This window comes from Carassius gibelio, chromosome B6 (genome assembly GCF_023724105.1).
Source record: "Carassius gibelio isolate Cgi1373 ecotype wild population from Czech Republic chromosome B6, carGib1.2-hapl.c, whole genome shotgun sequence".
In the NCBI taxonomy this organism is placed as follows: Eukaryota; Metazoa; Chordata; class Actinopteri; order Cypriniformes; family Cyprinidae; genus Carassius; species Carassius gibelio.
In genome coordinates this window covers 22,342,238-22,357,675 of record NC_068401.1, presented here as the reverse complement: position 1 = coordinate 22,357,675, position 15,438 = coordinate 22,342,238, and the positions used below count along the sequence as shown (strand labels likewise).

Genomic DNA, 15,438 nt, shown 5'->3' with positions numbered 1-15,438 from the left:
CCCCAGACTCTCTGCCGCTTCTTTATTGTTTTGATGATGAAAAGGGGACAGTCGATGCATCGGTTCGTGACTGAAGTGTCCTTTTTGCTGCGTTTTTCATTTAGGCATAAATGATCAAGGTTTTAATGACATTGGCTGGCGCTGGCGTAATACTGCACGCATACAGAAAATCTGGCTAGTTTGATTTAATTTAAAATTATTTCCAATATTTTAACAAAACTAGCCCATATGTCAAATTTGAATTCAAGTCATGCATAAGAACAAGCAACAGTGTAGCCTAGGGATAGAGTTTACGTCATTCCTGTGCAGGCAAATGACCGCATATGCTTGAAGATAATCAATTGGATAAGCGCTGCAGAAACAAAATTAATCCAGTGCATGGATCCTTTTGAGGCTCTTCACTTTATACGTCTATGTGTGAAAAATAATTTTATGTTAATTTCGGACAACATATATCTACATGTTCAATCGTTCGTGACTAAGTTTTGTGTATAAAATGTATCAGCTCCTTTTTTACTCATAGCTGGTTGCTAGCCGTGGTGCTGAAACTCGCCTTCAGTTCCTGCGTTACTTTCGTTAACAGGTCCACATAGATATAGGTTAAATATCTATTGAAACTAAGCCCTTGACTAAATATATGTGTGTTGGGTGGGGGGGGGGGGGGTGGTCGATTATCTTAGAACAAGGTCACAGTAAATAAATAAAAAAAATCTATATTCCACTTGGTCTGTAGGTTCTAGCTATTGGCTGTCATAACGAAAACATTAGATTTCCAGACGTCAGGTACGACTTGATTTCCTCAGTAATCAAATGATCAGTTTTGTAAAAGAATCAGATAAAGTCGGGATTTAAATATACATTTAAGACTATCTATTTATCTGCATTTATTTAGTGCGTTTTAGAACATTTTAATATTTAATACATACTCATTATCTATATACTATTATATGCTATAATTAAATTTTTTATATTAATAATTTGTATTTTTGTATCATATATTATTTAATATACTTAATATATATTAAAATATTATCTTTATAATAGTAGGTAAGCTTATATAAAAAAAAAAAAAAATGCTGACATCGCTGGACACAAGGCAACGACAGGCTACTTTTCACTTTTTCCTATCCGTACAGGTAGCCTAGTCCTCAAGAGAAACGTCTTGAGAGTGAAAATTGCCTCAGGGGTGCATGAGTCATTGAGCGAGTAAGTAGCAGCTGGTTTGAAAGGAGAGAACCCCCAGAATTTGTGAATAAAACACGTGGTTCGTGAGCGCGAACACCGATAGGCTGGATTTTGGTGCAGTCTGATAGAAGTGACATTGTGACGGAAGGCTGCAGAACCGGGCCATAGGAATTCTGCGGGCGCATTCCGCTCCGTCTCTATGACAACGGCTATATTAGTAAAAGGGTCTGATCTAGATGGAGCGTGGGCTAAGAAACGCGAATATGGGTATTTCGTACAACAGCTGTCTCTAAATATGAAAACCGGGGACCTAGAGATAAATTATTACCAATATAGTGCCTGTAAACGTATAACATCTCACCTATTATTATTGATGTGCATATAAGTCCTTTCTATTCAATCGATGCTCTTGACAGTGAAGCAGTGAGGCTGCAGATGTGAGTGTTAATGGGCTGGTATAGCCCTTAAGCCATAAACAAATGAGGAAATGAAGAAATGCACCAGCAAGCATGAATTAGGCAGTATTATTCCTGAATGAACCATCAATGTGAAGATCATCCTTATTTAGTAAGCGGTTTATGTAAGTGTACACCGCTGTCTGCTGGAGCCGTAGCAACCACGGACGGATGCAGCTGCAGGAATGCGGTTGCCGCGGAAACGCCAGCAGCGGGAAGCGAGATCCAGGGACCACAGAAAGGACGAAGCCCACCATTAGAATTTTACACTGTTTCCTTCGGCTTTCTATTTTTGCCAGAGATGACTGTCAAATCTTGGGTGGAAATGTGGGATTAGTCCCTAAAGAATGCCATTATAAAGAAGCGTGATTACTACTGAATTCAGAAGGTATAGGCGAGAAACTTGCAAGAGACTCATGCAGAAAGATACATGCAGATTCACTGGACAGAGATTCACTTTCCACTTAAAAACAAATACATGACGCTCAGGCTACTTACCTGTAAACTATGTCATACTTTTGCTACAGTTTTTGACAGATAACTACTGTATAATAAGATAAAGGTATAAATTGCTCCTTATCTCAGTTGGACACATGTGGGTTCAAGACAGCTCAAGATAACCTTTTTTTTTTTGCTTTAAACAATATCTAATAAATATGATTAAATTAGAGTAATTGTTTAAAATATGCCTAAATTTACCTGAATTTCTCCTTTCAAAAATGAAATAACATATGTGTTTTTAAATAAAGTAAGTACATTTTTAAGCAAATAAAAATGTATACAGTAAGTTATTACTTTTGCTACAGTTTTTTTTTTTTTTTTTTTGCTATAAAGTTAGGGGACATTTTATTAAGCTAAACATTTATTTATTTGTTTGTTTGTTTGAACAAACATTCTGCATACATTATCAAACTAAATGCACATGAATTGGTAAACCCAGCAGTTTTTCCAACAGCAGGCAGGATAAATGTGGGCTCATGTCCAAAGTCAAAGGATGCAATGATAACTTTTCAAGCATAACAGATGATTTCAGGTAAAAAAAAAAAAAAAAAAAAAAAAAAAAAACACTGTAAACAGAATGTCCCTGTTGATGTCATGTTGTTAAGAGGTTGGGATTATTTTCACTGTTTCTCTCACTTCAGTCAAAACACAGACAAACATGAAACATTTACATGCAAACCCCCTGAAATCCTAATGAATTCATATAACACAGTTGATCCTATGAAGCTGCCCTCTCGAGGCTGACGTATCATGGATCTTCCCAGTTAAATATCAGATAATATCTTTTTCTAGATCATCAGCACAGCATTAGCAACTTTGTACCTCACACCTTTTTCAAGAGGGGGCTTATGTCTTTCTGAACTGCAGGCTATATTGGTATGGGCTAATCTGGGCTATGAGATTACTCTATTCTCCCTGTACATGCATTTAGCCCCTTTGAGGCACTCAGCTAAAAGTGGAAGACATAATCCACTTTTAGTATGAAAATAACATGTGGGCCAAGACATAAACAGCTTTGAAAATGAAGATAACAGACCTAAAAAAATATATGCCATTACATGCTATATATATATATATGTATATGTATATATATATATATATATATATATATATATATATATATATATATATATATATATATATATATATATATATATATATATATATAAATGAACTGAGTTCTATTGCCATTTTTCCTCTCAAAAAACTTATGACACAAGCACTCATGCAAAATAAACAATGAGGCAACATTATTTATATTATTCAAACTCCTTTCTTTGAAACAAAAACAACTCGCCCACACAATGGTTAGATAATGTGAAAGAGGGGGAGTCATCAATGCAGCTTTGATGATTTCATACAAACATAACTGAAGATAAGGACTTAAAATTCCAATTGCTTTGGAATTTTTAGTATATGTAGTAACATTGATAATATCAGTTAAGGGGGGGGGGGGGGGGGAGTGAAATGCTATTTCATGCATACTGAGTTTTTTACACTATTAAAGAGATGGATTCCCATGCTAAACATGGACAAAGTTGTACGTTTGAAGGAGTATTTCTGTTCCAAAAATACTCCTTCCGGTTTGTCACAAGTTTCGGAAAAATTTTTTCGAGTATGGCTCTGTGTGACGTTAGATGGAGCGGAATTTCCATATATGGGTCCTAAGGGCACTTCTGCCGGAAGAGCGCACGCTCCCATAGAGCAGAGCAGAGAGAGGCTGAGCACAGACTCACTGATCAGAGCGAGAGCGAAATGTCACAAAAGGAGTTTGTTTTTGGTTGCCAGGGCAAGACAACCCTGCACAGATTACCAAAAAAAAAAAAAAAAAACAGCATTAAGGGACCAGTGGATGGAGTTTATTTTTACAGAGCATCAACGGAGTTGTGCAAGTGTTTTTGTTTGTTCCCTGCATTTCGAAGATGCTTGTTTTACAAACAAGGCCCAGTTTGACGACGGATTTGCGTATCTTTTATTTCTTAAGGATGATGCAATCCCAACGAAAAAGGGTCACGATGGTGTGTTGGAACCGCAGGTGGTGAGTAAAACTGCTTCAAATATCTCTGCCTCCTTGAGCCCCGCTCGGAGCGAGTCGTTGCTGCTGCTGCTTTCGTTCAGTTTCAGCCTCGGGATCTGATTCTGGATTATAAATAACCAGCCATGAAAACAATAGCCATGTTTTTTTTTTTTGGATGCTTTTTCCCTCACGGTAATGTCACAGCTTCCAAACGCTCTCAACTCAAAAGCCTACTCGCGCTCGTGATTCTTTAGCTCCGCCCACACGTCACTCCTCCAGCCGGTCGTGTTTTTCCGGGAAAAATCGGCACAGACTATCTTTCTCTTATGAATATAATAAAACTAAAGACTTTTTGGAGTTATGAAGGATGCAGTACTACTCTATAGGTACTCAAGATTAACAGGATATTGAGTGAAAACGAGCATTTCACTCCCCCCCCCCCCCCCCCCTTTTAAGGACCATTTTTGCCTCAGCTCTGATCCAACACTGCACTTTTTTTACATTAAAAAAGACCACTGCACCAGCTGTACCCCAAAATGTCCCTTTCCCTTCATGGCAAGTGACAATATTCATGTGTTTTGCTCCTCCTCGTGGCCTTTCAGAGTCCCCCAGAACATTCCCGATGCTCCTCAGTGAGACTCAATGGGGATTAAGCTTCTTCCACCCACCTGGCGCAATTATGAATAAAGTCTCAGAGCTGAGAGATATGATTACATAAGCCCTGAACATAAGCTCACTCAGCATCTTCAGGATTCAGCTTGTATGTACAGGGCAAGTTAGGGCAGAATAGAGCAGCAGGTTACGTGTGTATGTTTTCAGTGGAGTTGAGCTTATCAGAAGGTTTTATAAGGTCTTTAACCCTCTAAAGACTCTCTAATGCCTATAAATTATCAACACGATCCAAACTACACTGAATAATCTTAGCACAATCTATTACATGCCTGACTGATCATTTGAGAAAGTAAAAGGTCTATTAGTATCATTTTAAAAATGTCTTTCTTTAGGTTGTGGTATATGTCATAGGTCAGTGATATGTCAGATTTTACAGGGTTAAGTAAGAGTGTAGCTGTACAATAATGCTTATAATATGAAAAACTGGTCTTTCAACCCTTCATATATATTTTGCACCATATTATATATATATATATATATATATATATATATATATATATATATATAGATAGATAGATAGATAGATAGATAGATAGATAGATAGATAGATAGATAGATAGATAGATAGATAGATAGATAGATAGATAAAATCTATAATGCTAAATTTAATCTGTAAATAAAAAGACCAGTATAAATGGCCCCATTGCTATCTGTTCATTGGTATTTGAGAGAAAAGTGAATGACAGACTGACACAATCATAACAAGGAATGATTCATGTGGGGTCATCAGCGCCCCTGCCTTCTAGAACAGTGTTGCCATGGTAGCCAGCAGTGGCAGTAACAGCAGAGTGAGAAAAAAGAGTGAAAGATACAGGCAGCTGCGAAGGAGCAGGAAGAAGGAGGAACATCTAGTACTGTTCACAGCACAGAATAGAAAAGAACGGAACATGAGAACATGAATGGGGACATTATAATGATAGCTGTACAGCAGAGAGGAAAATAGGCTCTATAGTATGTTTTGGGGGCTGGTGGGCGGTAGGCATGATAGGTTGGTGGTAAGAGGGTGATTTGAGTTGTTTACAGCTGATTAAACTCTCCTGATGAAGAGACTTGTGTAATGACTGGTATAATTAGCGTAGCAACAGGTGCAGTGTTAGTTCTTTACAGTGCTGAGGCCTCATTCTGTCTTAACCAGGTTGGTGAGTCTGCATCACAATCCTTGGAAGCATTTCACCCATTTAAGTCACAATAGAATGTCTAGTATAATTTATTACAATCAATCATGTGCCTTTTCTATTTCAGAATGAGAATTACAAGTAATCTCAGAAGTAATCCACACGATGCTCATCCATCAGTTAATGTTTTATGAAATGAAAAAAAACAAATAAATCATTACAGTCCATAATCCTATAACAGTACTTCCTCCCCAAATCAAAATAATTAACATATTTGTTTAGAATTTATTTCACCGGTACTTGATCTCTACAGATTTCTCTCCTGATGAGACAAAATTCTTTTTTCACTGGTGAATGCAATTTTATGTATACAGCAACATGTATACAATTTGAATGTCATAATGATGGATTTGTTCATTACAAACACACAGCTTTCTACTTCACAAGAAGCTAATTGATACACTGGAGTTGTTTAGATTACTTGTGGATTATTGTAATGTTTTTCCTCATATTTTAAAACTCCCATTCTGATGGCACCCATTTACTGCAGAGGATCTATTGATGGGGAGGTTTTGTTATGATAAATTTCTCTAAATCTGTTCCAATTAAGAAACAAACTCATCTACATCTTGGATGATCTGAGGGTAGAACATTTTCAGCAATTTTTCATTTTTGAGTCAAATATCCAATTGCACTGGCACTGATGAAGAACAAAATTTAGAACAAAATTTTAACTAAATTTAGTTGGGTTGGATAATGACACTAATGAGCTAAATAATGATTCTATTGTCTTCTCCTGAGCTGGTTGTATCTGAAATGAACTTGTTTCATGACTGATGAACTATGCAACATTGAGCTTAATAATGACACTATTATCACCTGCAGAGAAATTTTACAGATAAAACCAAGTATATATCAAGTGGAAATTGCAATAATAATAATAATAATAATAATAATAATAAAATATATTTTAATCTTTCTAACAACCTAAAATGTGTGACAATAGAACGTTTCAATGCAAAGAGCAATGCTGCTCTCATGTGGCAACATGGGAAATTTGCGATTTAATTATGAATTTAATTTAAAATATATAAGTTCGTCCTAATTTACAAATTAATATAATATAGTTAATAATATAATACAAACAAACATGCAAGCTAAGTTATGAAGTCCCAATCATAGCCTTTTGCTTAGCTAAACATTTTTATTTTAACATTATACGATTTTATATGTTGGTAATTACGAGATATGCTTAACTATATATATATCTTTGTCTGCCTAGATACTGTATCTGTTGTATGAATTTTATTTTCTGAATCGTTCCAAGGACTTTTAAACAAAATACATAATAATTGTTAAACAAATAAAAATGTTAGAAACGTTTTAAAATTATTGCTGAACTGTGGTCTGCACCTATTGTATATATTCAAACAACCAGCAGATGGCGCTTAATGATCATTTAGTGTACTGTCAACCTGTTATCTCATAATATTTGAATGCGCCTCGCTAATCAAAATACTACATTTGCTAGACCTTTGTAACCAATTGTGTTGTGCTGTTTTAAAGCCGCGGTAGCTGTGCTTCAGTCACGCGTGATGACTACATTTTCATATTCGCCTAAATTCTACTTAATTTTCTTATTTAACATAACTCAGTAAAAATCTATAGGAAACTTTTGTGAAGTTTAGAAATTAATGGGAAATATATTTCAAATACATAGATTTCAAATATTATGAATGGTTTGTTAGTTTTGCTCTCTATTATACAATTAGAATATGTCAGCACCGCGGACAGCTCTCGATGATTTACTTTGATTTATATATAGGATTTGATCAAATAAGGATATTTAAACCAACTTCTATGTAGTATTCAAATAACCAGTGCCGAGTCATCATAAATAAACTGCTGGCAACATTGCACACAGTATAAACACTAACAGCCATCATCTCGTGCTTTTGTTTATTGAAAATAAAATACAATCCGACAAGAACAATATACATTCTATGTCTGACATTAAGAAAGAGAAATAAAATAAAATAAATAAAAATAAAATAAAATAAAATAAAATAAAATAAAATAAAATAAAATAAATCTCAAATCTAATCTAAAGATGTCTAATCTGAATTGAAAATCTATGTTAACAATATGCTAAATCTTTATACTGTAAATACAAAGGCTTGGATAGCCTTATAAGCTGTTGTAATTTTTTTTATAAAATAATAATAAATCAAAGGAATGGCGACAAGCACACTCTTTTTTTCTGGAGTTTGAAAAAGCGTTTATTGTCTATTTAGTCTCATTATCACGCTGTCACTTGATACACAGTAGCCAATAGGAGAAGAGTGGGGGCGGACTTAGTGCTGAATTCTGCGGATTGATTGGATCTGATTGCTGTGGGCCTGGGTGCCATACTCATAGTATTTCCTGTATTCTCCCTGACGTCTGTCTCTCTCAAAGATATACTGGTATCCACGGTACCCTGGAAACTGGTAGCCCACCCAGCTGCAGTAAATGCAAGAACAACATATTATTATTATTATTGAAATAAATCTCTCTGCAAAGAGAAGTAATACATATATAACTTATAGGCCTACAGAAGAAATGAAAGATGACTTACGCTCCAGAGTTGACTTTCATTGAAGGAACCTCCTTACTGCACCAGCCCATGCCTTGAAGAGAGGGGTAGTCATCGCACATCTCAAACTTGCGTCCCATCATGTCCTCACATTCATACAGGGTAATTTTACTGTCACTGTGGTTCTGGTAATGAAAGAGGACAAAAATTAGGACCAGAAAGTATGTTTTGAAAGGTTTACATAAAGGTTTTAATAAAGGTTCAAATTATCTGTACATTTCATTGGAGCAGGTAGACTGTAGACCCATTATTTCTTTATCACACGTTGCCATTTTCAGTATATCGCAATACTGATTTTGTGATATTTCACAAACAAATCTGATTTATTCTTAAAACAAAAGGTACAGAAATGAGACACTTAAATGCATTAAATGCAAAACTCACAGCACACTTGATGGGTCTGAAGGAAAGCAGGTGCTCAGTGCGGTAGCTGCTGTTTCCGCTCCAGGCCTGATAGCAGGGATAATCTCCCTTCTCCAGGATGAACTGCTGACCCTGATACTCTGGGTACTCATAACCCACCCAGCTGCAAAAATTATTCATATTATTTCCCAGAAACTATATTTACAAATATATACATAAAAAATCAAGCTTTATATATATGTACATATTTATTAGAGAGAGACAGAGCAAACCTCTATTTGTAAAAAAAAAAAAAAGTGCAGAAAATGTAAGTTTGAAAATGAGCTTTCACACACATACACACACACACACACACTTACGGGCCGTTGTCCACCTTGATAGAGCGAATCTTTTGGAAATCCCTGTCCAGAATGTTTGGGCACTCCAGCATGAACTCACAGCGCTTGCCCTGGAAGTTTTCCTCTTCCCACACTGTGATCCTCCACTTCCCCTGCTGCTCCATCTGCTCTCGCTGATTCATGATGGCCGCCTGTCTGCACTCTCCAGCTACTGGCAACATTAAGGGATAAGGTTAACAATACAACAACACCTGCCCTGACAGATCACAATCATTACTATTCAACATTCAGGCCTAACCTATGACCTCAGTGCTTTACTTTAGCGTCAAGTTATCAAAAGAAAGATTACTGACAATGCAAGAAGGACCTTGTTTTAGGTCAGGTAAGAGTAAATGCAGTTTGTACAATTAAGCCCTTTCAATTTAGCTGCGACAAGAGAAAGGGTCCCTTTCAGACACAGTCCTTTCTTTGCACTAAAACAACCAGAGAAAATCAATAGTTTAAGTTTGTCGTCATAGGTAATAGGGCCCCATGAATCCAGCAATGGCTGAAATGACTCAATTCCAACATTGTTTTGAAAATTAATTTAGTAACCACCAGAAATGGATGACTTTTCAGTCCATGGAAAGATTCACAAAAGGCCTCTATTTCCCTTCATTCATGACGATCCATGATGATTGTGTCCGTTCAACACCAATGAGAATCAGTTTATCCATTTTAACAGTTAAATCCACTTTCTTGAAGTTTATGATGTTGATTTTGGCAGCATGACGGCGACCGATACTCACATGCAGTTTGTGGGAGAGATTTGGCGTAATTAGCGTTGGGGGTCGGTCCAATATGGGGTGTTTATATAGCTGCTGTCACTGCAGTTACTGCAGAATGTGCAGAGGGACTGCTAGCTCAGCAACATGTGTCAAAAGAGAGCTTAAGTCCTGTTATTGTCCAAAAGGGGCTTCAGTTTTCTGACTCATCAGAAAAAGCAAGGCACAGCCATACAGTTTAACACAGACACATTTACACACTCTAAATACCCTTCCAATGTCCACTGACTGCAGATTCATGGGGTCCGCTCAAGAAATAGTAAAACAATGGCAGAAAGTTATTTGAATCACTGATTTTGCAGTTCGTAGGGAAGCTTGCTGATTATTTTGCTTCTTGTCAGTTGATGTTGCTCACGTTTAGAAGAAGAAATAATACTCTGCTGTTAAAGATATCAAACAACCAGTCATCAATCTCAGCTAAAAGGTTTTTTCAGCAACTCTCAGTGTCATGAAAATCTTGTATTAATCCTGATGTTGTTGTTGTTTTTACAGTGGACCAGCCATCCATGATGTGCTATGCTCTCAGAGGTTCAGGAACATGATGCACTATTGTAAAAGTCCAAACAAAAGCTATTGTTGTTCAATAGCCCTCACCTTTTGTACAGATGGACTACAGATATTCATGTTTCATTTTTCTTCAAGCATGTTGTAATAAACTGAATTTGTTGAAGTGCTTTAAAAAAAGAGCTTTTAGGATCTGTTCTAAAAGAACACAAAAATTCACTCTAAGCTGAGAAAACATCAATTGCTTGCACAATTTGTATGCTGCTATTGTTTATACATCTGCTATATGGGTGTTTCTATACCTTTCATGTCCTAAAGGCTAATATATATTACTTATTAATCACATTAAAATTGTCTTGGAAGCCTTAATGCCTATATACTTTGCTTTTGCCACTTTTCAAATGCCTTCTACGAATAGATTTAGTTTTACCTTTGTCCCAAACCTAGACTTTAAATCTAATGAAAATCTGTTATTATTACATATTGAAAATATGAATATATATAAAGAGAAAAAAACTTTAATAATTTATTTTGTTAAAATGATACTGTCATGTTGCTTACAGGGTTGGAATCAAGGTGCACGGAGACGAAGAAGATATACGCAGGACAGTATTTTGATGATCCAAAACACAGTTAACAGGGCAGGCAGGAAACACATAGCACGGACGAAATGATGTTAACATCGGGAATCAACGGAATCAACGGACACTGACACAAATGAGGGTAATTAACCAGACACACCTAAACCAAATATCACAATCAGACATGAGGGAAAAACAAGGTCAAGGACAGCATATGGGGAAAAAACACAACAAAACAGGTCTGACATATATGAATTGCGGCCGTCCCACAGTGCCATAAGAAATAATGGTTCTAAAAGTTCAAAACTACAGGTGTAATTGGTTCCCAAAAAGACCATACTTGAGATTAAATATGAGACATGTTATGCGTTAAGAGTAAAAATCTTGCGCACAGCACTTTCTAGTTTCGTTGCTGCTATGTAACAACCTGCGCTGTTGAACTTCACTTCAAATTCTTCTCTGTGCATACCTCAGCGTATTCCTCATTTGTAAATTCCTGTTTCTTAAAATATTTATTATATATTCTCCTTTCTAAGACTATTGTGTGATGCCCTGTACTCTCAGGGTCTTTATTTTATTTTGTTAAGTCCTATTATCTTATCTTATATCTTATGTTTATTGCTTTATCTGACTTACACTTGTCTAAATTTGCAATCTATGGAGTGGACCTAACTTCCATTTCATTAGTGGTTATGTATCATATATATATATATATAACTGAGAATGTGACAAAAAAAAATCTTGAATCTTGAATTTTCTCTTGTTAGTATATGTTTAATTGTGTATCATTTAAAATAAGTTGTAATTCTGCCAAATTATTTAACTGTTTTTAGGCTACATAAAAATGCAGCTATGAGACAAAGGAATAATTATATATTATAATTTTTATAGCTAGCTTTTAGTGAATAGTTTTCATTTTTAAATCATGTAAATGGATGTTACACGACAGAACAGGCATAAATGAGGTTCTCTTCTACACAAGCTTTCTACAACCACCAAAAATGCAAGCAAAAAACAAACATTGTGCAGATTGGGACATTACATAGGCCTACATTTACTTTTAGAATTGTATGTGTGAATTTATACTGGTTTTGAATACATTGTGATGATCATGTATCATGGATTATATAGTTATAGAAATAAGTGAGAAGTGTTTCTATGCTTCTGTGAGTGTGAGACAGAGCAAGCTTAGTCAAGGCCGCAGGCTAATCACATCTTTCCTTGCATCACTACAGCATTCATTTCACAGTAAAATTAGTCCATTTACATTACAGGCCAGCCTACTCTCTCAGATAACCATTCAAAGTAGCACAGTGAGTCAGCCAGGTCTTTATGAACCAGATTAAAACAAGATAGTTAGTGCTTAAAATGTGGGGTAAAATTTTGCAAAATTAGTAGTAGTATAGCACGTACACTACTGGTCAAAAGGTAGAATAATTAAGATTTTTTTAATTCTGTAATTGAAAGAATTATCTTACGCTCATAAAAATGTATTTAATAAATTACAATACAGTGACTACAGTTTAAAATTACTGTTTTATTTTTCAGTATATATAAAAATCCAATTTATTCCTCTGATGGCAAAGCTGAATTTTTAGCAGACATTATCCTTCAGAAATCCTTCTAATATGATAAGTTGGTGCTCAAGAAATACTCCTTTTTATTATCAATGATAAAAACAATTTTGCTGCTTAATGTTTTTGTGAAAACATCACAGGATTAAATCACATTTTAAATATGTTCAAATTATGAATTGTTTCTTTAAAATGGAATAGTATTTCACAGTTTTTACAGGATTTGTATGAAATAAATTGTGAGCATATAAGTGACTTCCTTCAAAAACATTAAAAAAGTTGTAGAATAATTAATAGTATACATAAACACTCTCTTATTACCCTGAGAATCATTCACTCCACCCACTCTTGGAGAGAATCCCGGGCTGACACATGTAGTCTGAATGAACTATATGGAGCTCAGTGTTCCAGGACCATCACCTGCTTCTCACTTCCCCAGTCATTCAGCCATTACACAGAACAAACAGGTAGTGTTTACACATCTGCCCCCACTCCTGCTGTCTGCGTGCTACACCCTACGCCTGTGTGTGTGATGAATGTTTATTAGTGTGTATCTCATTCTGTGTGTGAACGACAGGGTCAGTTAGCATGCAAGCACTGTGTGCGTGTGTGTGTGTGTGTGTGTGTGTGCGTGTGTGTCTCTTTCATAAATCCATCTGTTCCATAGTAACACTCTTCGTCCCCTGTTCTTTCTGCATCTCTATGAGATGGCATTAGCATCCTCATGTTGTCAGGTAGACTTTGGAAAACAAGAGCTGTCTGGATGACGCACATCTCCAGGGCTGTTAACCAGTCACCTGTCCATGGAACTATATTAGGTGAAGTTTACACACACCTTGAATATAATATCCACCATACAGACACGCAGCACAACAGTTACACCAATTTCACTGCCAAATTTCTCATTTGCATTCATTTCAAAGATTCTATCTTTTATGTAAATGCAACAGACAAAGAAGTTGCAGTATGGATATGTTTACTGGAATGGATAATGGATAAGAAACAACATATACATAGTATATATATATATATATATATATATATATATGTTTTTGGATTTTCTTATAGACAGTGACAAAACCGGTGCCTTTTTCTGCATGTAGTACAAAGCTGAGGGCTAAAACCACCTGCCACATGTTCACTAGCACCATGGAAACTAATCCTGCTCTGTGTGTGACAAACAGGCCTTGACAGCTCAAACTCAGACATCTGCATCACCAACAAATATGCTGTGACTCTCACCTAGGGTCTTTGTTTGAGTGTGTGTAGTTAGTGTGTTTTCGTGTTGGTTTGCAGTTGTGTGTGTTTCTGTCACATGTACGTTTTATTAGTAACAGTATATTCATATATAAAATGCACATTTTGAAAAAAGAAAAAAACTAATTTGGGGCTGACATTTAAAGACATTTATAATGTTACAAAAGATTGCTGTTTTGAAATTTGAAATGCTGTTTTGCACTTTATATTCATCACAGAATCCAAAGGGGAAAATGTTTCACAGTTTGCATACAAATATTAGGCAGCGCAATCACATTCACCATAATTTTTTGAACACAGCATATTAAAATTATTTCTGTAGGATCATGTGACACAGAAGACCTTAATAATGGCTGTTTATTCACCATCACAAAAATAAGTTATGATATAATTCATTATTTCACAATATATCCATTGTATTTCTGATCAAATAAATGCCTGGGATAAAATAATTTTAACACACAAATATGCTCAATATTAAGTCATGCAATATAAATCATGTTTTTTAAAATGTAGTTTAAATGTCCAAATGTGTTTTTGAGACGTGTATGTAAAGGGCTTGGCTTGTCCATGTGTTCTATGTGGGTGTGTTTATGTTTGTTTGACAGATCAGTCAGTAAACTGGCCAAACAAAGGATCCTTCTAATTGCTTTGGGCATATTGAATGTTGACCTCAATATTTCTCAGTCTAATTGGTGATATTGAAGATAGTATTTTGTCCAATCACAGGCTGTGAGGCAGCCTAAAGGCACTTGCATATTTCATTAGTGGTATTGTAATGGTCTTTGGCGGAAACACATGGCCCCTGGAGCCTCTTTAGTTGCAGTAAACTTCAGCATCATCAGAGCAGAACATGAAATTTTGATCTAATAACTGCCCTCTGAATTCACATCTGCCATAAACGACACTGTTTTGCTTTCAGCTAAACTGCTTTTGTCTTATTACTATGCTTGTATAGTCTATGAGCTTTGTGCTAGGGCTTAATAGAAGCAACAGATGAGAATGAAAACATTGTGCCTCACACTAAAGATTTATGAAATGCATTTGTATGGTAAACACAGCAGAGAAGTGCTATAAAGGTGCACTACCAACCTAAATACAGCCACAGATGTTGAATGGCTTTATGTGTGTGGTATCCAGAAGAGTCAGGGTGGTAATGGTAATTAATTTGGCTTGAGAAATATGGATTCCAGGGTGACATAATGTGAGCCTGTGTGAAACAGCCAGGAGCAGATGGTCAGACTGATGGAGAGGGAAGAGAAGTCCATGCTCCTCTAGTTAATATTTTACCTGTTACCTATTAGAGCCGATTACCCATTACTCTTTCACATCAAACTCTCCACTGACTTTCCATAGTAACCATATGCCTCCACAGTTACCAGGCTAGCGTATGTGTGATAACTCAACTTACAAACAC

General features: G+C 35.9%; 1 protein-coding gene across 2 annotated transcripts; it reads right to left on the bottom strand.

Annotated features, from left to right (window-relative positions):
* Window positions 1-8,198: 8,198 nt before the first annotated feature.
* Window positions 8,199-10,127, bottom strand: LOC127960085 (beta-crystallin A2-like). Of its 2 annotated transcripts, none has more exons than XM_052559634.1 (5): window positions 10,070-10,127; window positions 9,303-9,489; window positions 8,965-9,106; window positions 8,563-8,705; window positions 8,199-8,447 (listed from the first exon to the last, which is right to left on the bottom strand). In XM_052559634.1, exons 2-5 carry the CDS (start codon window positions 9,461-9,463, stop codon window positions 8,300-8,302), a joined length of 594 nt encoding a protein of 197 aa, XP_052415594.1. In that variant the 5' UTR covers window positions 9,464-9,489; window positions 10,070-10,127; the 3' UTR covers window positions 8,199-8,299. The 2 variants fall into 2 exon arrangements, with proteins under 2 accessions (XP_052415594.1, XP_052415593.1); XM_052559633.1 differs by having other exon boundaries at window positions 9,303-9,492; window positions 10,070-10,100.
* Window positions 10,128-15,438: the final 5,311 nt, after the last annotated feature.

Bases quoted from the DNA above. Each gene is read 5' to 3' on its own strand.
- LOC127960085 (XM_052559634.1), bottom strand. From the start codon at position 9,463: ATGAATCAGCGAGAGCAGATGGAGCAGCAGGGGAAGTGGAGGATCACA. The intron at 8,706-8,964 runs GTGAGTTTTGCA...TTTCATTACCAG, and splicing joins TCAGACCCATCAAGTGTGCT to AACCACAGTGACAGTAAAAT. The intron at 8,448-8,562 runs GTAAGTCATCTT...CATTTACTGCAG, and splicing joins ATGAAAGTCAACTCTGGAGC to CTGGGTGGGCTACCAGTTTC.